The sequence below is a fragment of the Hoplias malabaricus genome, chromosome 5 (genome assembly GCF_029633855.1).
Source record: "Hoplias malabaricus isolate fHopMal1 chromosome 5, fHopMal1.hap1, whole genome shotgun sequence".
Classification (NCBI taxonomy): Eukaryota; Metazoa; Chordata; class Actinopteri; order Characiformes; family Erythrinidae; genus Hoplias; species Hoplias malabaricus.
Genome location: NC_089804.1, coordinates 22,826,086 through 22,850,925, shown reverse-complemented (window position 1 = coordinate 22,850,925; position 24,840 = coordinate 22,826,086). Strand labels below are relative to the sequence as shown.

Genomic DNA, 24,840 nt, shown 5'->3' with positions numbered 1-24,840 from the left:
AGAGCTCAATCAAAGAGTCATAAAACAATAACTGAACTATTTTCAACTCCTGCATACAGGTAAACGTTTCATCACTGTTGACAAAAGCCCTGTTACGCTGAAGTGTGTACAACTCTGTTCTTCTTTTTTCAGATTATTGGGGTCTAAATTAAAAAGGTAAAACAACAAATCAGGGGAGAGACCCAATTACGAAGCAGCACATGAACACACCATTACACTACAGTCAGCACCACCACACACACACCATTACACTACACACAGCAGCACCACACACAGCATCAAACTACAGTCAGCAACACCACACACACACACCATTACACTATACACAGGAACACCACACACACCATTACACTACACACAGCATCAAACTACAGTCAGCAACACCACACACACACCATTACACTACACACAGCAACACCACACACAGCATCAAACTACAGTCAGCAACACAACACACACATACACACCATTACACTACACACAGCAACACCACACACACCATTACACTACACACAGCAACACCACACACACCATTACACTACACACAGCAACACTACACACACCATTACACTACACACAGCAACACCACACACACTATTACACTACACACAGCAGCACCACACACACTATTACACTACAGTCAGCAACACCACACACACATACACCATTACACTACACACAGCAACACCACACACACTATTACACTACACACAGCAACACCACACACACTATTACACTACAGTCAGCAACACCACACACACCATTACACTACACACAGCATCAAACTACAGTCAGCAACACCACACACACACCATTACACTACACACAGCAACACTACACACAGCATCAAACTACAGTCAGCAACACCACACACACCATTACACTACACACAGCAACACCACACACACCATTACACTACACACAGCAACACCACACACACACTATTACACTACACACACACTATTACACTACACACAGCAGCACCACACACAGCATCAAACTACAGTCAGCAACACCACACACACCATTACACTACACACAGCAACACCACACACACCATTACACTACACACAGCAACACTACACACACCATTACACTACACACAGCAACACCACACACACCATTACACTACACACAGCAGCACCACACACACCATCAAACTACAGTCAGCAACACCACACACACCATTACACTACACACAGCAACACCACACACACCATTACACTACACACAGCAACACCACACACACCATTACACTACACACAGCAACACTACACACACCATTACACTACACACAGCAACACCACACACACTATTACACTACAAACAGCAACACCACACACACTATTACACTACAAACAGCAACACCACACACACTATTACACTACACACAGCAGCACCACACACACTATTACACTACAGTCAGCAACACCACACACACATACACCATTACACTACACACAGCAACACCACACACAGCATCAAACTACAGTCAGCAACACAACACACACATACACACCATTACACTACACACAGCAACACCACACACACCATTACACTACACACAGCAACACCACACACACTATTACACTACACACAGCAGCACCACACACACTATTACACTACAGTCAGCAACACCACACACACCATTACACTACACACAGCATCAAACTACAGTCAGCAACACCACACACACACCATTACACTACACACAGCAACACTACACACAGCATCAAACTACAGTCAGCAACACCACACACACCATTACACTACACACAGCAACACCACACACACCATTACACTACACACAGCAACACCACACACACACTATTACACTACACAACTACACACAGCAGCACCACACACAGCATCAAACTACAGTCAGCAACACCACACACATCATTACACTACACACAGCAACACCACACACACCATTACACTACACACAGCAACACCACACACACCATTACACTACACACAGCAGCACCACACACACCATCAAACTACAGTCAGCAACACCACACACACACACACACCATTACACTACATACAGCATCAAACTACAGTCAGCAACACCACACACACCATTACACTACACACAGCAACACCACACACACCATTACACTACACACAGCAACACCACACACACCATTACACTACACACAGCAGCACCACACACACCATCAAACTACAGTCAGCAACACAACACACACACACCATTACACTACACACAGCAACACCACACACACCATTACACTACACACAGCAACACTACACACACTATTACACTACACACAGCAGCACCACACACAGCATCAAACTACAGTCAGCAACACCACACACACAATTACACTACACACAGCAACACCACACACACCATTACACTACACACAGCAGCACCACACACACCATCAAACTACAGTCAGCAACACCACACACACACACACACCATCAAACTACAGTCAGCAACACCACACACACACACACACCATTACACTACACACAGCAACACCACACACACCATTACACTACACACAGCAACACCACACACACCATCAAACTACAGTCAGCAACACCACACACAGCATTAAACTACAGTCAGCAACACCACACACACCATTACACTACACACAGCAACACCACACACACCATTACACTACACACAGCAACACCACACACACCATCAAACTACAGTCAGCAACACCACACACACACACACACACACAATCAGCAACACCACACAAAAGAAAGAGAAGTAATAAATAAATATGGACAGAAAGCAAAAAGCAAAGGAAAAATCACATTTTATTCAATAAAGTAAAATTATTACTTTAGTTTTAAATACTCCGAAAAGTACAAATTAGGACACACCGATCCCTGATAGTTTCTGTGTTTACAAGAGCTGTGATTGTGATTATAGGAACCATAGTCCACACTGCGCCGGACCAATCAGAACCTGTGAGCTGTGACGTCACAACCATGAGTAAACTGTGTACAGTCACTGCCTGTAATTTTGAAGAAGACATTAATGTTTACATTTGTAAAAAAATAAAAACTATAATGTATTTCTGCGATAGATGAAAAACCTCACACAGAATCATTAGAGTTGGTCAAGTCCCAATTATATTACACACAACGTTACACAAAGCAGATAATCCATCCACGCTATAGAAATGACGTCAAAGGAAGAGAGGACACAGAACCTGAATTCCAGCCGAGCGAGAAGAGAATCACAAATTACTCACATTCTTGCTGCATACGGCTCTCGGAGAGGATCTGAAGCACTGTGGGGTCTCTGTGTGTGTTATGGAGGACTGAGGTAATTATGGCTCAGATAGAGCTGCCCAGTGTTTAATTGGCTCTAAACACAGGGGTTCTGTAAAGGTAAGTATGTGGCTCTCATTAGCCGAACAGGAGGAGATAATCAATACAAGATGGGGACATGAATAAATAATAACCGGTGTGTAAACAGAGTGCTGCTACTTTAGCAGCGCAGTCACAGGAAACTGAAAATTAGACAATACACACATGCACACACACACACACACACACACACACACACACACACACACACACTGATTTAGGGATTAATGTCATTCAACTCCCATCACTAATATCTCATTCAGTTCAATTCAATTCTATTTATATAGCGCTAGCTGCATGAGAATGAGGATTTAAAAAAAAAAGGCAAGTAAAGCCAATGCCTCTTATTTGAAACACATTTAGCATCATTCAGAGTCTTATCTGTAGTGGGTGTGTGTGTCCAGCAGTGACCGTATGTTTAGTTCCCACCACAAAATCTTCAAAATACCCACCAAACTATTTCAAGCACATCTATGGGATTTCCAATGTGCATGTTAGCACCAAGGCTAACACAAATATTTAATAGTACTTTCATTCATTCATTATCTATAACCCTTATCCAGTTCAGGGTCGTGGTGAGTCCAGAGCCTACCTGGAATCATTGGCCGCAAGGCGGGAATACACCCTGGAGGGGGCGCCAGTCCTTCACAGGGCAACACACACACGCACACACACACACTCACACATACGGACACTTTAGAGTCACCAATCCACCTACCAACGTGTGTTTTTGGACTGTGGGAGGAAACCCACGCAGACACAGGGAGAACACACCACACTCCTCACAGACAGTCACCCGGAGCGGGACTTGAACCCACAACCTATTACTATTACTATTTTGGAGATACATGATTTTCTTCAGACAGCGATGATGTATGCAGTGGAATCTGTTTCAGCATGTAACTCCATGTTGGTAGTGTGCAATGAATCATTTCATTACAACTTAAAGTAAGAGTGTTTATCTGTTTTAGGTTTATTTTTACTCAATGCATACAACACCCCACCCACCATGTAGTTCACAGTCCAATATTTATATGCAAATGAACTTTCCGAGCCCTAGAATTGTTTACAATCTTAAAATTGAAGAAAGAATAAATGTGCTCAAAAATCTAATGCATTAGCCATCAACTTCTCTAAAGGTTTCAATAAATAACACACACCCTGTACATTATGTATTTAAGAGAATTATAAAGTGAAGTTGATTTCCATAGTGGGGTTAAAGGCCCTGGGGTACAATATTGCAGATAATTTGATGACTGGGGCTCAGTCATAAGGAGACATGTCTGCCTGAGGAAGTGAGAAATTACTTTTTTACCCCAACACCTTCCCATCATGCCTTGGAGGCTTGGGGACAGAACTGCATAATTAACCACAGACAGGGCTCAACTGGGGTGAATCAGAAGAGCTGCAAAAGCCCCCTCCCACCCACCCCCCACAACCTCAGGCTTCAGGAGCATAGCTAAAGGTGAGAGCCTTCATTCTCGGCTCCACAGGAGAATCACATTTACATCAAAACTAAAAACTGGACACAAGAGGATTTTTTTAAATCCTCAAGATTTGTAGCTTCAATCTCCACTTGATACCAGCCCAGATCAGGTCCAAATTAATGAGCTATGTCTCAGTCTAAGAATTTGACGTTCTCATACACAAAGCTAAGGTAAATGCACCCTAAAAATGTGCAGCAATGGCTTACGGTTACTTTTCCACTGAATCATTTTATTTTAAGTGTTGTTAATTTATTTGATGTTTGGTAAAGACATAATTAGAGGGCCTCGTCTAATATTATTAGTTTCCCTAGGGTTTGATAATAATGCTGTTATATGGTTGTTGTGAGTAACAATAGTTTATTTGAGATCAAGTGACACCTGCATTGAGTTGGGAATCACTTTATCAGCAATAAAGGAATTTATTCTCTGCGTTTAACCCAATCCGTGCAGTGAAACACACATTTACACACACACACTAATGAACACTAGGGGGGCAGGGAGCACACATGCCCGGAGCGGTGTGTAGCCCTAGCCGTGGCGCCCGGGGAGCAGCTAGGGGTTAGGTGTCTTGCTCAAGGGCACTTTATTGATGACCTCCCAGCTCTGGGGATGGAACCGGCAACCTTCCAGTTACAGCCCTAACCACCAGGCCATGGCTGCCCCAGGTCACCACGGTATATAGTAAAATAGCTACACATAGTTGTTCATTGTGGTTATTAATAAGAATCATTAGCATATTTAGGGTAAATTTGTTTAATTGTGACATAAACTACGGAATATTTTCCAGCCAAAAAACTATACACCTACTGTCTCTTTAGTGGCTATAATTAAATCTGATAAATATGCATGCCTTATGTTGCCCTACCAAAACCTCAGAGAGTCAACTCTATGAATAAGCATGCTTTGGAAGTGTCAAATTCTTATTTTAAGTGATTTTTAAATCTGTTGTAGATCGACTGCACAAGCTTTTGTGTTCCTTCCAGAGGCATAAGAGCGATGGATGATTCATGTGTCGTACGTGGGCACCCATCACTGGCTTCAGTGACGAGGAGATTGAAGTTAATACCTTCCTGGAAACCCATGAGATTTCTCTTATTTTATGATCTGGTCCTCGGTGGAGGTCACTACTTTAGTCTTTGCTTTTTTGTACTTTTTGTTGGAGCCCATAAGAAAGAAGAGCTTTAAAAAGTACGGTTATTAAAGAGCATTCCTCCAAAGGCAGAACAACTCTGTAAAAAGAGGAACACTTCACTTTTATTTGTGTAAAAGGAAAAAGCACTCAGAACGTCTCCCAGAGCTGCATCTGGGGCACGGTGTTCTTTAGTTTAAGGAATAACTAAATTCCCATTTATAGAAAAGCATCGAACAGTCTGTACATGTTCAGGGAGGAATTATTTCTTGGCTCATGTTTCTTTTGATTGGCCGGAGATAAGGGGGGGGGTAATTAAAAGTTTGTTTTAATCTCATCAGTGTACGATACATCCTCCCATCTCATCATCACTCCGACAGCTTCAAATTCATTTGAGATTTTTCAGCTGATTGTTATCATCATTTCACACAGGAACAGACTTCTGAAAAAAAACGCATATTTTTCAAACAAACAGACAGACCGAGGAATATTTACTTCTCCCCCGGTTCAAAAGAGCCCTGTTCAGAATGACCACTTTCATCACCGATTTTTTTAAACTATAACGAGCTGCTCACTGTTCACCCCGACCCCGAGCGCACAGCAGCGAGGAGCACGGAGAAGAAGCTCTGGTTCTTAGCCGTTTTTGCCCAGTTCTCTTTCTTCTCCGTTCTCGTTTTCACTGTGTTTAATTCTCCATGCTCGGCTCCATTTAACACTGCCTTTGGGCTCCCACACAAACGCAGATTCAGAATCCCATGTTTCTGATTAAGGCAGGCCACAGAAAAGTGATTGGGTGGTCTTGTTTCACAGTGCTTGAGTTGGTGGGCCATATATTCCTTTAGGAACAGAAGAACATGACAGTGCTTGAGATTTTTAAAATATTCATGCTTTCTTCTAGTATTTTTAGAACTTAAAAAATGACATATTAAACAATAATGAGAAATGTGTACCTCTTTACTGCAGCAACAGCTTCACCTCTTTTGGGAAGGCTTTCTACAAGATGCTGGAATATTTCTGTAAAGCTGTGATGGCATGCGGCCAAAAAAGCATTAGCGAGATTAGATACTGATGTTGGATCATTAATTCTGGATCTCAAACACAACTCAAACTCATCCCAAAGGTATTGGATGGCGCTGCATCCCTCCAGAGAACAGTTGTACCGATCCACAGCCCACTCTCTTAGGGCTTTATACCTCTCAGGCCCACAACTGGCATTCAGCAGGGTTCAGTCAAGTAGAGTTTTGGCTCCACACTTCTACTCTTCTCCTGTTATTACGAAACAAACAATTTTCAAAACCATCTGAAATGTACCGTGCATTCTAAATGTATTTAATTTTTTCTGAGAGCTTCAAAACTGCTCATTTTTCCAGGAAGCAGTCAGTCTGGGCACTAACGCATAATTTTGCTTCCTCGCTCCTAAATTTCAGGGCTTGTGCGAGGACATTGTGACGCCGCTGTTGAAGATGATTAATTTCGAGAAGGAGTGGAAGGAGGGATGAACAGATGGAGTCAGAGGAGGAGGAGAGATGGAGAGAAAGAGCGGCAGAGGCTTTGGAAGAAAAAAAAAGTGGCTCCAGAGACGTAAACAAACGGCAGACAGCAGCATTCCTACAGAGGCATGAGTTCACAGCCTTCAGATCTCACTCACACCAGAAGAGTGTTATTTCTTCATCCTCACACACACACACACACACACCGCTGACATGCAGGAAATGTCCTGAAATCCATTTTGTTGCTTAGCGATCAAAAATTACACAGCATCTACTAGAGCCTTAAAAACTGCATCACAATTAACACAGAGCTCAAAGAAACAGGTGGATCTGAAAATAGAGATGGATGGAGGGTTGGATGGGGAGATGGATGGAGAGATGGTCAGAGAGATGTACAGTTGGATCGACAGAGATTGACAGATACAGGAGGGAGAGAGAGAGCTGGATGAACACAGACTGCCAGGTGAAACTGCAGAATAAAAGACTAACAGAGTTTGATAGATAGACAATCAGAGAGAGACAGATGGACTGGCAGATCACCAGAGAAAGACAGACAGGAGTTGCTTGATGTAAACAATAATGGACGGGTCAATGGCCTGTTAAGACAGACAGATGCACTGACAGACAGACAGACCAGCAGAAACAGATGGATTGATAGATAAATGAAGATTCACAGAGCGACTGACAGACAGATATTAGACTGATAGATTACTGCTGTTTCTTTAAAGCTGAAAAAACAACAGTTTTATGTAACTGCAGTATGTTTTATACCTGTTCAATTAATAAATCTCAAAGGAATCAAACTCCCCTCTAGTTGTGTGTTCTTGGAAATCATATTCCAAGTCCTACATTTACATAAGCGTCACCACAGGACTTTGTTGATGTCTCTGAGGAGTCCACAAACCTTCACCATAATGTGGCATAAGCTCTGGAGGCTTTACTCAGAAGGACGAGGCAGAATGTTTTGGCAAGATTTGATTTTTCAGTGTTTTTTTGGGTTTCTTTCCAAAATGGAGCTTAAGGTCCATGGAAACACAGGGTAAAGCACTAAACATATGTGTATAATACTGAAACATAAGGGAGCGTTCGATTAAATATCCAGCTGTGTGAATAGTAAAAGCAGATACATGATAGATATATGTAATAAACCACTGATCAAACCTATCTGAGAAAAGACTCTACAAGGTGGACCAACAAGGATGCTTAGTTTAACAGTGGACAATGAGCGGGTACAGTGTTTAAAAATTCTAGCGTCACTGCTGTGTCTGATCCACTCGTACCAGAGTATGAGCAAATACATTGGATGTATTATGCCGTCTGTAAACTGTAATAACATATGTAAATATTCTGCAAATCTGTCTGTTTATGTAGCAGCGGTTTATAAAGGAGCTAGGTGATTTAAAGAGGGCTGTAGAGGTGGCTGTGACTTTTCTTACTAGAAAAAGTGAGAGGTTTGAAATGCAACAGATAAGAAAAAAACCCTGTGTTTCTTATATTTCTGGCAGATTTTAATGCTTGTGTCATCCTCCTCTCCCTAAAGGGATTCATTTATATGAGCGCTCCTCTCTAATGCAATAAATCCTGCTGTAAATTATAAAACTCTAAATATATATGTTCCTTATTTATTGGAAAAAATCACACGTTTCCTACAGGTTCCTGTCAGAAGACATTTCCCTGAAAAAGGAAAAAAGCTTCTCCTTACCACTCCAGGGAAGATCTTCTGTAACCTGTCCACTGCCGCCAGGGCTTTAGACTTCGCTCCTCCCAGACAGTCTTCAAACTCATAGAGCGGCTGCCTCACTGGGTTGGAGTAGGAAATCTTGGCATTGTCCACAAAGGTAATGTGCCTCACTCCCCAGCCCTAAACGACAAAGAAGAGAGGACAGGGAACAGATGACAGACTGAAAAACACTAAGAGTACAACAATGGAAAACAATGGAAGAGTTTGGTGGATAGTAATTACACACAAAACAATAATATAATAAATTATTATAAATCTCTTCTAATAATTTAAACTGTGTAATGTCAAACAGACCAATAAACATAGTCCCTTAGGGTTTTTGCTCTAATAGTGATGAGGGCAGAGACATTACTCAGGCTTTGTCTTATCACAGAGTTCAGTGTTTAGTTCAGAGGCCCTCCATGTTGTATCACCATATGAAGAGGAAATCAGATTTCTGATTGACGTCAACTGTAAATACATGACAGTGAACCCTCACCATCAGCGTCCGTGCCACATTGCAGCCCAGAGTTCCAGCTCCAAGCAACAGACACTTGGTAGAAATTACTTTATCCAGATCCAGAGAGGGAACCAGCCGCCAGCGCATCAGCTTCAGGTTCAGATCAACTGACGACTCCGCAAGTCTGTCACACACACACACACACAAACAAAACACATAGAATATTAAAATCTTCGTCTACACAGAGCACACCTCTGTACCGTTCAATACACAGCTTCTGTTCAATTCCTGAGAAAATATGAAAACACATTTGTGAACTGATTATTTCACAGTTAATTCTCCATGATTTAACTAAATGGCTGAAAGTTGAGATTTTCCTGAACTGAGTGAATAAACTGTGGAGAGCAGAGTCTCCAGACCCTAATCTATGAGACCTCAGGATGTTGGATATTCTCTCTTTATTCGCTCCACACCACAGCTGCATAAATAGAGGTGTTTTATGTAAATGAAGGTAAATTGGGGCTGAAAAAAGTATGTGGGTTCTTGATTCCTCGCGACTGAAATGTACTCAAAACTCTTTCGGTGTCCTACGACAGTGTCACAAACACTAAAATGTCCAATGTTTACGGACACCAGCTCATCCGACATTTCTCCTGAAATGAAAGGTTTCAATCAAGATTTGGCTTCTGTTTGCTGCAGAAACAAACCTCTACTCTTCTAGAAAAGCTTTATACTAAACTTCTGTGAGGATTTAATGGTATTTAATGGCACTGTTCCACATTCTAGTTCAGTGGGATTTACACCCCTCAAGCCCACACATGCACTGAGTATAATTCAGTGATGTATATCTTTGGCTCCACTCTTTTACTTTTAATTAAATTTCTGACTCATACATGGGTTCGTTTTATTTAGAATGCTACAGTACTGAGGGGCTTTATATCTCCCCTAGCACTTGGCACAGAACATGACAGCCCTAGACGTGTGTAAGTTACTCAAGCCTTATGTATGGCACTTGTGATGGGGCTCATGGTTATTATCACGTCAAATCAAGAAACAAATGTACATACACGGCATTCAGCAGACTCTTACCCAGAGAGACAAAAGTGCTTTGTGTTCAGTTGGTGTTTGTGTTCAAGCGCACACATATATAGGTTACAATCTAAACTATCCATGGGCTAAGAATTCAGACTTTAAAACAAACGTTACTGAATCTGAAATACCTCTTAGGATCCATACATTCACTCAGATTGACAATTCTCGGTCCCATTGCTCCCTTGGGGTTCTTCTCCCATCCCACACTCTTCGGACAAGCTGTGAAAAAGCTTCAGATGTTAGTTGTGTGTTTAAAAAAAAGTGATCAATTTAGCAAAGAAACATACATAGCATTCAACTCAACAGTGAAACCCTCACAGAAAAGTTTAATAATATCAGAGTTTGTATAGCGTCAGAAGATTGTGTTTAATTCATAAATCTAATTAGATCTGATTTTTTACATGTAATGCCAAACAGAAACCTGGATTAGACCTCATGAGTACTTTGCTCCTAAATGGCCAGTGTTAGGATACAAAGTCCAGTTTTAGCTCTATTTGCTATAGAGGTCACGTCAGATGATACAGACATACCCACATAAACTCTGTAAATTGTCCAAGTACTGGGCCTTCCTCTTATTTCCAAGATCAGAAAATTCAAATTTCTGAATTCAACTCCTCACAGTACAGACACAACACATCTTAATCTATTTGCCCAGTGGTCGTGAATATATCTCTTTGCTTATGGTCCATTTTTCTAGTGCAGCATGAGACAACAGATAACAATAATGAGAACAACAACAACAATGTTCTTCTAGACAGGCTAGAAATTGTTTTGGGGTCAAGGGACAGCCACTGCCGGTTCAGATATTACTTTTCTGACAGGTGTAGCACAGAAAAACAAAACATATATTCAAGTGTTTATGGATGGGCCTGTACTCTTGTCTGCTCTGTGACTCAACAAAAAAATATATATACACCACACAGACTGGGGGAAAAAGTAAAATATCTGAGGAGAATAAAAGTTCATATCTAATTAATTGATCAGTGTGAATTGAAAAATCCATAAAATATAAATGCATGGTGTCCCACAAGGTTCAGATCTAGGACCATTCATTTTTCTTATGCACGTTTCAACTAGATGCTGTCAAAACATGAAATAGGCACAAAGAGGAGACAATGACGGGAAGAGGTTTCCCACTACTTAGAGGTGTTCTACACATAGTACATCAAAATAAAATAGAACAGATATACAAATGCCCTGCTTAAACCTGTAAAATTAATGGCTTTATATTTCCTTTGTTCACTTTTCGTTCATGTCATTGTCATCTGTAAACCTGTTTTGTGTCTTGTGAAATTAGACTATAATTTAGCAAAGTAATGCAAAAACTTCACGTATTATCAGACATACAGAAAGTGTACAGCAACATAGCTGTCACAATTGTATTAATCCAGATTTCCTAGCCCTAATAACAGCCTGTTACAGTTCAATCCTGCAGCACCTGGCCAGTTCTCAGAAAACCTGAAGGTTAGCTATATGGTTCATTACATGCAAAAGCTTTAACATATCAAACTGGTTCGGCTGAGGAGCTGGAGGATCTTGCATTAACATTTAAATGGTTTTCATCCGTCTCCTGCAGTCAGCTAAAAGGACGGCACATTTTTTTTTTTTTGTGGTGATTCCAGGTCATTCTGCCGAGGAAAGGAAATTACCTGCAGAGAGGGAGAGGCTCGGAAGCTTGACCTGAAATACGATGCTGTGCCGAACTGAGCGAATGCCTTGGAGCGTCCGATCCCTGAAGCACACAACCTCGACCACGTCCAGCTGGGAACCCCTGATTATATATGCACACACAGAGAGAGGGGACATAAAGATGTACTATACATCCAACATGTGGATAACCTTTTGAAATAATGAAATCAGCTACTTTAAGGGGCACACATTGTGGACACTGTTTGAATAACCACTACAGAAAAGCATGAAATGAACTGGAATGAAAAGGAATGCTCTGGAGCATCTGCACATGAGCCCAAGGTCAAACCTGAGCTACAGGAACATAAAGCTCCCAGCACTAGGCTGTGGAGCAGCAGCACTGAGTTCCATCTAATACCTTTCAGAGGAGTTGAGATTTCACGGATGCTAATGGCTGAATGCTATCAAATCCTCACAGCAAATGCTCCAATATCCAATAACCAAGACTTCCCAGAGGAGTAGAATCAGTGCAACAAAGTGAGACACATTCCCGACTAATCCTCCTGTCCTCCATTTCAGGACAAATGCTAAATGCATCCACAAATTGGACGTACAGTGTATGAGCTCTGACACAAATGAATGAGTGTGTTATTACTGTACTGCACAGATTAATGATGCAGAGAACACAATGCTTCCAGTGAAAGTGTAAGCACATGATCTCACTGTTAGTCTGGGGTTTGTTATGTTACAAAAGCACAACTCAAAACTGGAACTGCAGACTCCAGAGATCCTATAAAGCCCTCATAAATTCATGGGTAAATACTGAGGCGCTGATAAAAGCAGGACATCAGGCAGAAAACAAACACCTGTTGTAGATGGAGCTTCAGTTTTGGCTGAGATTCACAGACTGCGTATGTTAGAAAAACAGTATTGAAACTGACAAGGGAGGTGCATTTTAGTGCAAACTGCTGCTGCTGTGGATCTAAAGCAAACATCATACCAGGGTCTATTCCATGAGGCAGGGTTTCACAGTTAGCTCGATCACTGCGACTGAGGGTCGGTAAACAGGAACATGAAAAATATCACTGCCCACAGGCTTGGCTTGGGCTTTAGTTCTCTGGATAAACGTGTAAAATATGTGTAGAAAATTAACATTAAATTCAGGAGAACAGTAATTTTGTACAAACGCTTGCAGAGGAGGTGTTCACTTATTTTAAAATCAACAAACTTCTTTTGTACACAGATATCCACTTTCTGAGCGTCTAAGATGAATTAATAATGCAGCTTGTGTTGAAATAAACCTTCCCTCTTCCTTTTACTTTCAAATGGAGCACTTTATTTGTTCATGTCGTTTAAAAAGGCAACTGATTTTTCATTTAAGAGCTTAAAGTGGCATTTAGGTGCATTAAAGGGTACATTTATTTTCGTAAAATTTGTTTGCTTATTGTAACTTTGGCTAATGGAAAGCACAGGATACGTGTGTGTGTGTGTGTGTGTGTGTGTGTGTGTGTGTGTGTGTGTGTTATATGTACATTTATCTCAAAGGGGTGTGTGCTCCTGGTTATAAAGCAAAAACAGTAATACAAAAAAATAAATAAATAAATAAATAAAAGCAAAAAATGAAAATCTCCAACAGTAACGTTCCTAAACAGTGACACCGATTATTTCTAAGTGTTAAGCCTCGAAAGTCTAAGAGAGAGGAAATAATACGCAGCTTGTGTTAGGGATGCAGGGAGGATTTCCAGAGATCCACTGCACCGCCAGTGGGATGCGTGTTATGACATGAAGGTTATATTCACCATTTACTGGCGAGGAGGACCAGGAAATTTCTCAGCGGCCAGCCGGGATGTTGGGGCAGCGTACAGGGGTCATACACGCCTACAGTGACCTTCAAAACACAGGAGAAATATGAGGCAAAAGTAAATATTAAAACAGAAAACCAGACTTTTTCTCTTGGGTTTTTACTAATTTCACTGTCACCTCTGGCTGTGATTCTTCAAACGGAGTTCTTCTAAACTAATAAAGTGATTTCTATAAAGTTCATGCTACAATAATTTGCACAAATAGAACTCATTAATTGTTATGTTTATGTGTTATTCCGTAAACATTAAATGTATTTATTCTAAACTGTATGCAGAACACTGAACACTAAACTACAAATACTGAGAAGCCCTTGGTCAAAATGCATCCATTTCTGCTTTTTTTATGCGATTTCAAGGGATTTATGCTAATATTTGTGATAAATTTCAATATGTAGAGTTTAAAAGAGAAAAGAACAGAATAAAATATAAGCCTCTTGTTGTTTTTATTTATTCTTATTAAGAAAATGTTAAATAAAGCAAGTCCATTAAAAAGGGCATGTGTAGAGGATGCTTTCACTCACACTAAATACGTCATCTGAAGCCACATGTACAAAAAAAACTATCATGAATTTCAAGCTGGCATCCGGTAGAAACACAGGAATATTTTTGTATTCATTGCTTTTCAATAGGCCTCCATTACCAGCAGCACTTTTCAGGCAGTGTCCTACCTGCTTCAGGTCAGAGAAGAAGGAGCTCCAGTCTTTCAGCAAAGCCACTTCAGCCTTCTCCTGCGAGTACTTCAGCAGAAAATACGGAACAGCTGTCGCTCCACTCGAGGAACACAGTCCGTCATACGCCTCTTGAAAGGAAGAAATCTGCAGAAATATAAAAGAACGCTTTAAATGCAAATTAAAGGCCACTTCTACACATAAGCCATGTTATTTTAGTTGAACTATATATATGTTTGGAAAAGTAAAGCTGAACAAAATGTATAAAATTGAAGTAAATGCAACTTTACTCAGAAGTTAGTTAGTTTTTTAAAAAACTAGTTCGTGTTAAATGTACAATAGTTTGTTGACAATGCTACATATGGAGTTTATTCAGCTACTTTAAGGTAAACACAGATGTTCAATTGTCCACACACAGCTTGTATGCAGTAGATGAGTGACTTTCCAGACGTATTCAGGCAAAATCTGTCTCACTTTCGGCATTTACAGTTCAGTTACGGCACTGGGAAGAGTTGTATGGGCAGATGTCATGAGCTAGGATTGACTTGGGTTACGGCACACGTGTGGCCAAACGAGTTGTTCCAAAACACACCTGACATCTAGCTAATACAAGATGGACCTGTGGCTTAGCTGAGGATGCCGACTCACCCTGAGTCAGTGGTGGAGTTTAAGGCCAAATGTGGGGCATAAGAGTGCACACGTGCCACATTTGAGCCATTCATGTCGATCTGGTTACGCTCAATACAAAGTGTGGCTTAGAGGGTGATCTGTGATGAATAAGAGGCAGAAGTAATCATCCAACATCAGTTCCTCAGCTCTCTAACGCTCTCATACCTGAATGTCATCAAAGGGTAAGTGTGGCAGAGTAACAACAGAAAAAGTGATTCCAGGCTTCTGTATGTAACCTTTACATTTTATCTCAACTTCACAGCCCCAGGCTTCCTCTGTCCTGCCTTTCTGTGTCACTCTGGGATCAACAACATTAAATTCACCTCTCTCTACTCAGGAAAACTGCAGTGTAATTTATGCTTCGTCTAGTGAATGTTCTTCCTCCTCCTGGAAAGCAGATACTGCATGTGAAACCCACCTGTTTGGGGGAGAATCTCTGCTCTAAAGGGACGGGCTCCTTCACGAGCTGAATTCCTTCGGCGAAGCAGAGCGCCGGGAAACAGAACCAGTAATAAAAGTTATATTTCTTCAGATCCTGAAAGAAAGAGGATTTAAAAAGTCTAAATATTGTTGAGCACGTGTTAAGCATGAATATTTATAGCAATAATCATCAGCACTGCAGATTTACTCTAAGACTATTCCACTGTAAAATGAACAATGATATGAGTCTGAGTCATGGAAGCATTACACAGTTATTACACATTCAAGAATAATAAAACAATGAGCCAAACAAGGAATAAAACACTGGTTATTATTACTCCACAAACTTGGAAACGTACTGCGAAGGTCAAGAGGAGGAAGCTGTTGAGAACCGCAGGGTCTTCCACAGCAAAACCTGACTTTATAGCGTTCCATATCTGTGAAGAAATCTTAAGTTCAGTAACGCAAAAATACAACATTCAAGCATAGTGACTAGATAAACCGGTTTTACTGTATGTACAAGTACAGTCTGATCGAGTAGGACTTTCCTGAGTGTTTCAAATGTTTAATCTTTACTTACAGGTGACGGACAGGTAGAATAGAAATACATGTACTGACTTTTTAAGTACAGTTTATTTAATGCATTTTACACACTGGCCTGTGCAAAGTAATCACACACACAGTTAAAATTTTGGCACAGGATAGTAACTACCTGACCTCATTAGCGGCTTGATCCAGTAGCGCCTTCTTGTCTGTGGATTTAAAAGCCTCCAGGGTGTTGGTGTTGTACAGAGTGCCTTTAGCTGGACAGCAGTGAGCTGGAGTGGGTCCATCACTGCATGGGGAGAAAAAAATTTTCAAAAATAGATTTAAAAAATAATCAGATTTATAAACAACTCATTTTCCTGGATTTTATCAGAAAATGACAAAATCTGCATTTCTTGATTGAGCAAGGTCTCCGGCAATAATAAAATTCTCTTCATAATTTAATGCCACTCAGATTGAAAATGTATTTTCGCTCAGATATTAATATAACTCGCTTATTACATTTCTCATTAACAAGAAACCAGGACCTTTCTTCCCCACAATCTCTAAAACTTCTACTAAATTAAAACCCAATCAGGACAAGCTCCATGAGGATCCCATTTAGGAGAGTTCTGGAGTTTGTTTTTTGTAGATATTTTGGGAAACAATAAAGAACTATTTACTTGAAACGTTAACAAATTTGGCACAAAAACATTTAATTGTAGCCTGTGCAAAGGCTGCATAACACTCCGTAAATGACTTGAAACATGTACTAAAACAAACAGGAAGCGTGCCATATTTAAGTAAAGAATGCGACTCCTATAGAGGCTCGTTATCTGTAACCGCTTTATCCAGTTCAGGGTCGCAGTGGGTCCAGAGCCTACCTGGAATCACTGGGCGCAAGACGGGAATACACCCTGGAGGGGGCACCAGTCCTTCACAAGGCAACATAAACACACACACATTCACACCTACAGACTCCTCACAGACAGTCACCCGGAGGAAACCCACACAGACACAGAGAGAACACAATACACTCCTCACAGACAGTCAACTGGAAGAAACCCACGCAGACACAGGGAGAACACACCACACTCCTCACAGACAATCACCCGGAGGAAACCCATGCAGACACAGGGAGAACACACCACACTCCTCACAGACAGTCACCCGGAGGAAACCCACACAGACACAGGGAGAACACACCACACTCCTCACAGACAGTCACCCGGAGGAAACACACGCAGACACAGGGAGAACACACCACAAAATTATGTTTGCACACTTCATCAAACTCAGTCAAAGGCTTTTCCAAATCCCATGATATGGACCCATTGAAAAAGACAAGTTCCAGCAGCTGTATGAACAGGATCGGCACAGGCCTGGGTCTTGAACTGACAGATTATGTTTACATGAAAAATCTATTCATGACATTGCAGGTGGATTCATGCCAACGTCCTCCCTTTTAATGGTTCACACAAATTATTACGAAGGTGCTCTGCATCTGAAGGTGTTTTACAGAAGAATTAACACCACTGTGCAAACTGTTTAACAACAAGGGGCTCCAGCACCAGTTTCCTGTAGCAGCTTCGTTTCTAAGAGAACACCGTAGTGGGTTGAACACAAAGATGGTGGTGGACTCTGGTGTCCTTTGGAACATAAATATAAGGGTAACTGGTATGGAATTACTTTCCCTAAGTACCATCAGCATAAACTGATAGCCAATACCTGGGTTCTATTAAAGGAAGGGCCCTTGTAGCCAGGAAACCCATCATAAAGACCATCTACTGAGAACTATACAGCCCTGAAACCTTTCTCCATTACATGACCATGTCATTCTGTCCAGAAAGGTCAAAAATCATCTCCTCAGGTCCCACCTAAGGAATATACAGAGAGGAATAGCTCTTCTATTTATAGTTTGAGTTAATACTGTCAAGATTTGAAGGTAATACATGATCTGGATGTACACGAAAAGGGGCCAGGCTTTGAAATACTCCCAGCAAGTCAGTTTTCACTGGCATTGGTTGTAACATGTAGTTAATGATACACAAAGGGCAGGCAGGTTCCAATGGAAAATGTTTCAATAACAGTGGTTTGATTTTTAAATACATTTCTGATATTTCAATATACATTATTTACAGCGTCTGTCACTGACTGACGTTCATTACACAGCGCTGACGTCAGTTCAGTTTCCACTAATGTCTCCTCCAGGCTCACACTCCCTCCTCCTTTTTATCTATAGCAACTGGGGTCTGTAAAATGATGGTGAAACATCACTATTTATGCCTTACCCTGCTGTTTTCAGTTAAAAACATTGGGTTAAGTAAAAAGCTAAACCCTTTACAAGTGGAAATGTGGTCACATCAAACTTTCAATGCTGTGAAAAAACTGGAAAATGCTGAGGTATTAAATGTGATCAGTATCCAGTGTTGTGTTACACAGAACAAAGACAGAAACTCACATTTCAAACGCACTGAACTCCAGGGTGAGACGAGTCGGCAGGCCAGACGGGTCGCCTAATTACACAGAAAATATATATATAAATCAGGTTTATTTATGAAAGGGTCATTTATACAGGCAACATGACTGCTTTGGATCCATTCATCATCCCCTCGTCGTGAGCTCTGCACTGACGTCTGCGTTTGATGGAGTTGCACCATGGGACAGAGGAGATAAATAATGATCGATTGCACAGTGCACCATGCACATCTCTTGCTGTCACGTATCTGTGGTTATCAGGTGTATTACTCCTAAGAAAAAAAATCATTGGCTTGTCACAGGAGCATGCAGCAGAGTCACAGCTCTGTTCCTCCATGTGATTTAAAAAACAGGTCACGATTTAAACGACACAGAAAAACAATACCACATTATCACTGCTCCCCAGGAAAAGCCCTGATATCTGTTCGTAACTGACATACCATCTACTATAGCTCCGTTTACACCGAATTAGCACAATTCTGTCATTATCCAGATCAACACACATCTCTTAAACACGTCCTAATGCACATAAATCATCTAAACGTTTGCAGAAATCCCTTAAACTGTACTTAAAAAAATAAATAAAAAACAGCACTGAACAATCATTAAAAACACAGATGCACATGAGCTTAGTCAAAACGCTCAAGGCCAAGCCTAGCATCCAGAGGTACATAGCCTGTGTTTCCTGGAGTATTATCTTTGGGTGGGTTGGCTTGGTGTTTGAGATCCTCACACAAATGTTCTACCATCCAGTGCCCAGCATCCCTCTACCCCTCAATGAATCAGAGATGATCTAATGACTAAACAAATGTTAATGTCAAATGTAAACAGGCCTCTAATATCTGAGGGGGTGGCGTTGATTAGGTGCGATTACCAGGCGACAGGAAACAACATTTGTACTCACCATTGTAATAATGGCCCTTGATGCTTTTTGGACTTTCATCCAGACGGTAGTCGTTTAATTTTTTCTGTGTGAGCTGATGCCAGAAGCCGGCCTCAAGGGCGCTGGAGAATGGGGCGAACTGCAGTTTTGAAGAAACTGAGCCCTTTTCGATCGACTCAGCTGCCATTTGAACATCAGAGAGTTCTCAGACAAACACTGTGTGAAGACGGAAGAGTGGAAGTTAGTTCTTGTCCCGAGTTCTAAAAAGGTTCAGAAACCAATAATATGTAGGACAAATAACCTCAAATTCAAGAAGGGCTTTTGTTACAACTTTATTTCTCTTAGAACAGGGCAGAAACAGACAGTGCAGTACTCTTATAGACACAAAAATACACACAGATAAGCGAGAACATTAAAAGCACCTCATTTCTACACTGAATATCTGCTCACATGTAGGTACTGAATGTACACTGACCACACAGGAGCACTTCGTAGGTAATTTTGTAGATGCAGCAGTTGCTGCCGGAGGTTTTAAACCCTGTGTTCACTCACTGTCCACTCTGTTAGACAAACCTAACTTGTTGCTAATCTGTCGCTGCACAGTTTTGTTTGTCCTCTAGTCCTTCATCAGTGGACACAGGACACTGTTGGCTGAATATTTTTGTTTGGTGGAATATTCTCAGCCCAGCAGTGACAGAGGTGTTTAAACTCCAGCATCGCTGCTGTGTCTGATCCACTCTTACCAGCACAACACAGACTCTCACAGCACCATGTGAGTTTCACTACAACACTGAGAATGATCCAGCACCAAAATCTGTTGAAGAATAATTTGAAAGGAGCTAAGAAATTATGCGGAGCAACAGAAGCCCTACCATGTGTATCATTGCAGATCTACAGAGGGCTCCTGCATTTTTAGGGGTCTGGATGTAATCTCCAGTGCTCAATAAGCACTGACTTATAGTGGATTTTGTGATCCAGAATAAATCATCCAACTCCATTCACTGCAGCAAAAAGGGAGGGGTAAGCAAACACATTATTAAGTATCTTTAGGCCAGGACTAGGTTTAAATTAGACCCAGTCTAGACACAGAGCTAGAGCTTGAACTGTACACACAGAGCTTATGTCGTCCTATAGAAACAAATGAAGGAGTCATTATCTGAGCACAGCCTCGGCTCTGTTTGTGTTTTAAACGCTGCAGCCGAGTCCTGAAACACTGCAAATAAAACCAAGAGCTCCGTATGAGCCACACGTTAAAAAAACAGCATGGACATTTATTTACAGGGTCATGAATCCAAGAAAAACACAGAGATACTCACCAGAAATGTGCCTTCCTTGTTTAAATCATGTGACAGCTGTCTGCTCTGCGCAGGCTCCTCTCTCTACTGCTGAGGGCAGCTAAAACTAGCAGTAGCTTCGTCGATTTCAGATAATATCACTTTAATTTATTTATGGCCACGTTTATATCTGGCCATGTCAGTGGGCGCTTGTTACAGATTTCATTGTCGATTAAAATGGACACATGGGGTCTAAACCGGTCTAAACAACAAATACGGTATTTTGTTCAAAATAATGCTACCAGGTCCTAAATTTAGCAAGCTATGCTAACTAGCACAGCTAAAACAGAAAAGCGTTCAATATGTCCACTTTGAGATGATAAAAATACTTTTTACAGCGGCGGGGTGACCGCAGAGCCCTAATAACACGAGCAAAAAGGAATTTGTGTGTTTCCTAATCATAAAATATAGGTTAAATGGTAATGTAGTGATAGCAAACAAACTGACTAGCCGGCTAACGTCCAGTAATAGAAACCTCCCTTGATTTTCAAGGCGCCAAAACCATGGAATAAAGGACGAAAAACCAAAACAAGAACAAGAAAAGACACACAAGGAGACAAGAGAACACGGAGAGGAACCTATAAGCGCCGTTCCTCTTCATCCTGAGTTTTAATCCAGCTTTAATAACACGAACAGCTGCACTTTATCCAGTGAAAGCAGCTTGATTCATGACTTGTAGGTGCAGGTGAGGAGTTCCTTAAAGAAAATGCACAAAAGCCATTCAAATGTTTTTTTTTTTCTGTCTCTCCCTATCCCAAGCTGGAAGAAGAATCTCACCCTGCTGCTGGTTACACAACATTCCTACCCTCAACGTACGCCCAAAAGATAGATACTTTCTGTTACTCTGAGGTGCAGCCATTATACATACATCATGTACATTATAGATCTACATGAGCATGACACAAATCACAAATACAAGCTCTGGAGCAGTCACACAAGCCTAGGGTCACCGTGCTCAATGTCATTTGTCAACTACAGGAGTATAAACCCTCCAGCACTGGGCTGTGGAGCAGCAGAACTGTCCTCTGGACTGATGGATCTCCATTCTATATCTTAAACATTAAAATTAAATGTTCCCACGTCTAGTGTAAGGTTTTTTTTTTTTCAGGAGACTAGGAACTAATGCACAGAAACCATGTACTAAATAATTGCTGAAGAATGCTGTAAATAGCTGGTGTTTTTGATGCAGAACAATCCCCACACACCCCCTTTATCAGGACCAGAGTTTGCTAAACTTTATGCAGTCAAATGAGTAATTGCAGTATTTGATAATTACTAACATTGGCCTGTAAAAACACCATATTGTATCATCTGTTGATTTTCTGGGAACATTTTATTTTTAGTATGTGCCAGAACCTTTGCACCATCCACACTTCTGTTTTTCTGCAGTATGAATAAAATTTACAGAATATAGTAAATTATTAAAAGTAGTAGTAATGTATTAATTTATCAAATAAATGTTAAATAATTCACTGTAGACAGTGTGTGTGTGTGTGTGTGTGATCAAATGTCAATGGCTGTGCTTCTGCCTTGTGCCCAATGATTCCAGGGGGGCTCCAGATCCTCCATGATCCATGATCCTGATCAGGATGAAGCACAGAAAATGAATGACTCTCAATGGATGATTCACTGTTGTTATTTGCTTATTGTATTTTACTGACAAAAATATATCTGTTTTAAGATTTCATTATCGATGGGTTGGATGAGCTTTACACCCTTATGTGTTACACATGGTAAAACATGGGAAATTTTTTTTTAATTCATCCAAGAACTTACATTTACGTTTCGGCATAGCTGCTCGAGAAGAGGGTAGGTACATCAGCTTTGCCTGACGTAAACAAGGACTACAGACGTGCAGACTGAACAATGAAATGTTTACAGAGAAGGTTATCAACCAATAACGGTAGCTCTACACTTAGACCGTCCAATCAGAAGATTTTAGGCTACTTCACCACGCCCCTTCTCACTCAAGCGAACCAATCGGAGTAGGGGAGGGCGGGACTAGTTTATGAACGAAACTTCTCGAAGTTCTATGTAAGCGCTAGAAAAACAAAATCCCGGACGTTTGTGAAATTCCGCCCGGACATTTTTTAAGTCTAAAAAAGAGGACATGTCCGGGTAAAAGAGGACGTCTGGTCACAGTACCTTAATATACTCTACCTGTAACAAATGGTTCTTGTTTGACTGAAACCAGTTTTGAACAGTAGTGTCTTGGTTCTTTATTATTGGAAAAAAAAACCTTGAATCTCTGATGTGATTTGAAATTCGTTCAAAACAAACCACTTTTTTCCCACTGATTCCATTAAAAGAAAATTTTTTCTCTTTATGTAAAGTTACCTTTTCTGAGATATGGGTTTTTTTCCTACAAGGACATACATGATTATACACACCTTACAGAGTTAATTACTGGAGAGCTGAAAGGTCTATTTGACATTCAGTTTTCAGCTTTTTCCTGGACCTCTTAAAATACCAAATTCTTTTCAATAAAACTCTGAAGGTCCATTATTTAGGCTCTGGTTCCTGGTGAGTACCGTACATTTTGTACAGTCCAAGGTTTTTTTTATAGTGGTTCTTCTTTGTCTCCATCCATTTTTTTTTTTGCAAATCCAACTTCTGCAAAGTGGTCATACATTATTCTCAGAATGTGTTCTGAAATACTGCTTCTAAAGGGCATAGCTTTACTGCTGAGAGCCATATTCAAACCCCAGTTGTGCCTCAGTCTATCTGATCAGCAGCTGGGAGCCTCACAGAATACCATTAACAAGACTGACAGGGTTCCTCTGTCCCCAGTCAATGTAATTGATGAAGCAGCCATGTAGGCAAAGCTCCAGATACAGAGCTGATGGCAAGAAGAGTGGGATAGGAGCCTGGCATCATGTATTTTGGGGCAAAAATTGATTTCCCATTGGGTCCTGTTCTCAGCAGTGCCAATAAACGTGCCTCATGAGCTGCTGATGTGGGGGGGGGGGACGAACGCACTGACGTCAGCTTTAATTTTGGCTTCTGGCAGAAAATCAGACCACTGCAAACAACTGTATATCTGCTCCTCTGAAGCTGAAGATCAACTTAACACTCCAAGAGTAATTCATAACAAAGACCCCTGTGACAAGGTATATATATTGGACCTTACCAAACCTGTGCATTGTCCCCAGCGTTCTCCTGTGTCTCGCAAATAGTAACGCAAACATAGAACAAATGAACGTGGCCCAACACTAAAAAACATTCTGAGGAACGCAAATAACTCATTATCCAACACCATGCCTCAGAGACTCAGAAAGTGATAACAGCATTCACGTTGCCTTTGGTGGCTTGTCACATCATCTGAATTGGAAATCAGTGTCCCGTCTGAATCTGAAGAGAACGTCCTCTCGATTCCGTTTAGTAAGATCTGCTCTTGAGTAAACAGCAAGAAATGGAGTTTGTCCAGAAAAAAGATCAAGGGTTTAATGGTGTGGTTTATACGTTAGAAGACATAGCATAGCAGTGAACACCACTTTGAAAATGCAGCATTCTGGACATTCTGAAAAACATAGCCAGGGGTTCTTACATCACATGCTTAAGGAACCAATTCTGTCAGTTCGGGTGGTGGGCTTTCGAGCTGCAGGTGAGCAGCAGAGTGGTGGACTGAGAT

The 24,840-nt window shown here is 41.0% G+C and overlaps 1 protein-coding gene across 3 annotated transcripts in view; it reads right to left on the bottom strand.

The window, feature by feature from the left end:
• Nucleotides 1-22,608, bottom strand: part of atg7 (ATG7 autophagy related 7 homolog (S. cerevisiae)) — a 68,496-nt gene extending 45,888 nt beyond the window's left edge. The window contains exons 1-12 of one of the 3 annotated variants that reach the window (XR_010802585.1): nucleotides 21,192-22,608; nucleotides 19,897-20,091; nucleotides 18,976-19,030; nucleotides 16,707-16,824; nucleotides 16,349-16,426; nucleotides 15,988-16,104; nucleotides 14,901-15,047; nucleotides 14,170-14,258; nucleotides 12,391-12,512; nucleotides 10,870-10,960; nucleotides 9,689-9,833; nucleotides 9,172-9,330 (exon numbers count right to left, since the gene is read on the bottom strand). Coding sequence is in view for 2 of the 3 variants with exons in the window: in XM_066670339.1 (XP_066526436.1) it covers nucleotides 9,172-9,330; nucleotides 9,689-9,833; nucleotides 10,870-10,960; nucleotides 12,391-12,512; nucleotides 14,170-14,258; nucleotides 14,901-15,047; nucleotides 15,988-16,104; nucleotides 16,349-16,426; nucleotides 16,707-16,824; nucleotides 18,976-19,030; nucleotides 19,897-20,062 (1,287 nt within the window). In the remaining variant the exon portion in view is untranslated. Of the gene's footprint in view, nucleotides 1-9,171; nucleotides 9,331-9,688; nucleotides 9,834-10,869; nucleotides 10,961-12,390; nucleotides 12,513-14,169; nucleotides 14,259-14,900; nucleotides 15,048-15,987; nucleotides 16,105-16,348; nucleotides 16,427-16,706; nucleotides 16,825-18,975; nucleotides 19,031-19,896; nucleotides 20,092-20,747; nucleotides 20,859-21,191 lie in introns of those variants that run through there. The other 2 variants (XM_066670339.1, XM_066670340.1) reach the window with 2 other exon arrangements.
• Between the last annotated feature and the right edge of the window lie 2,232 nt (nucleotides 22,609-24,840).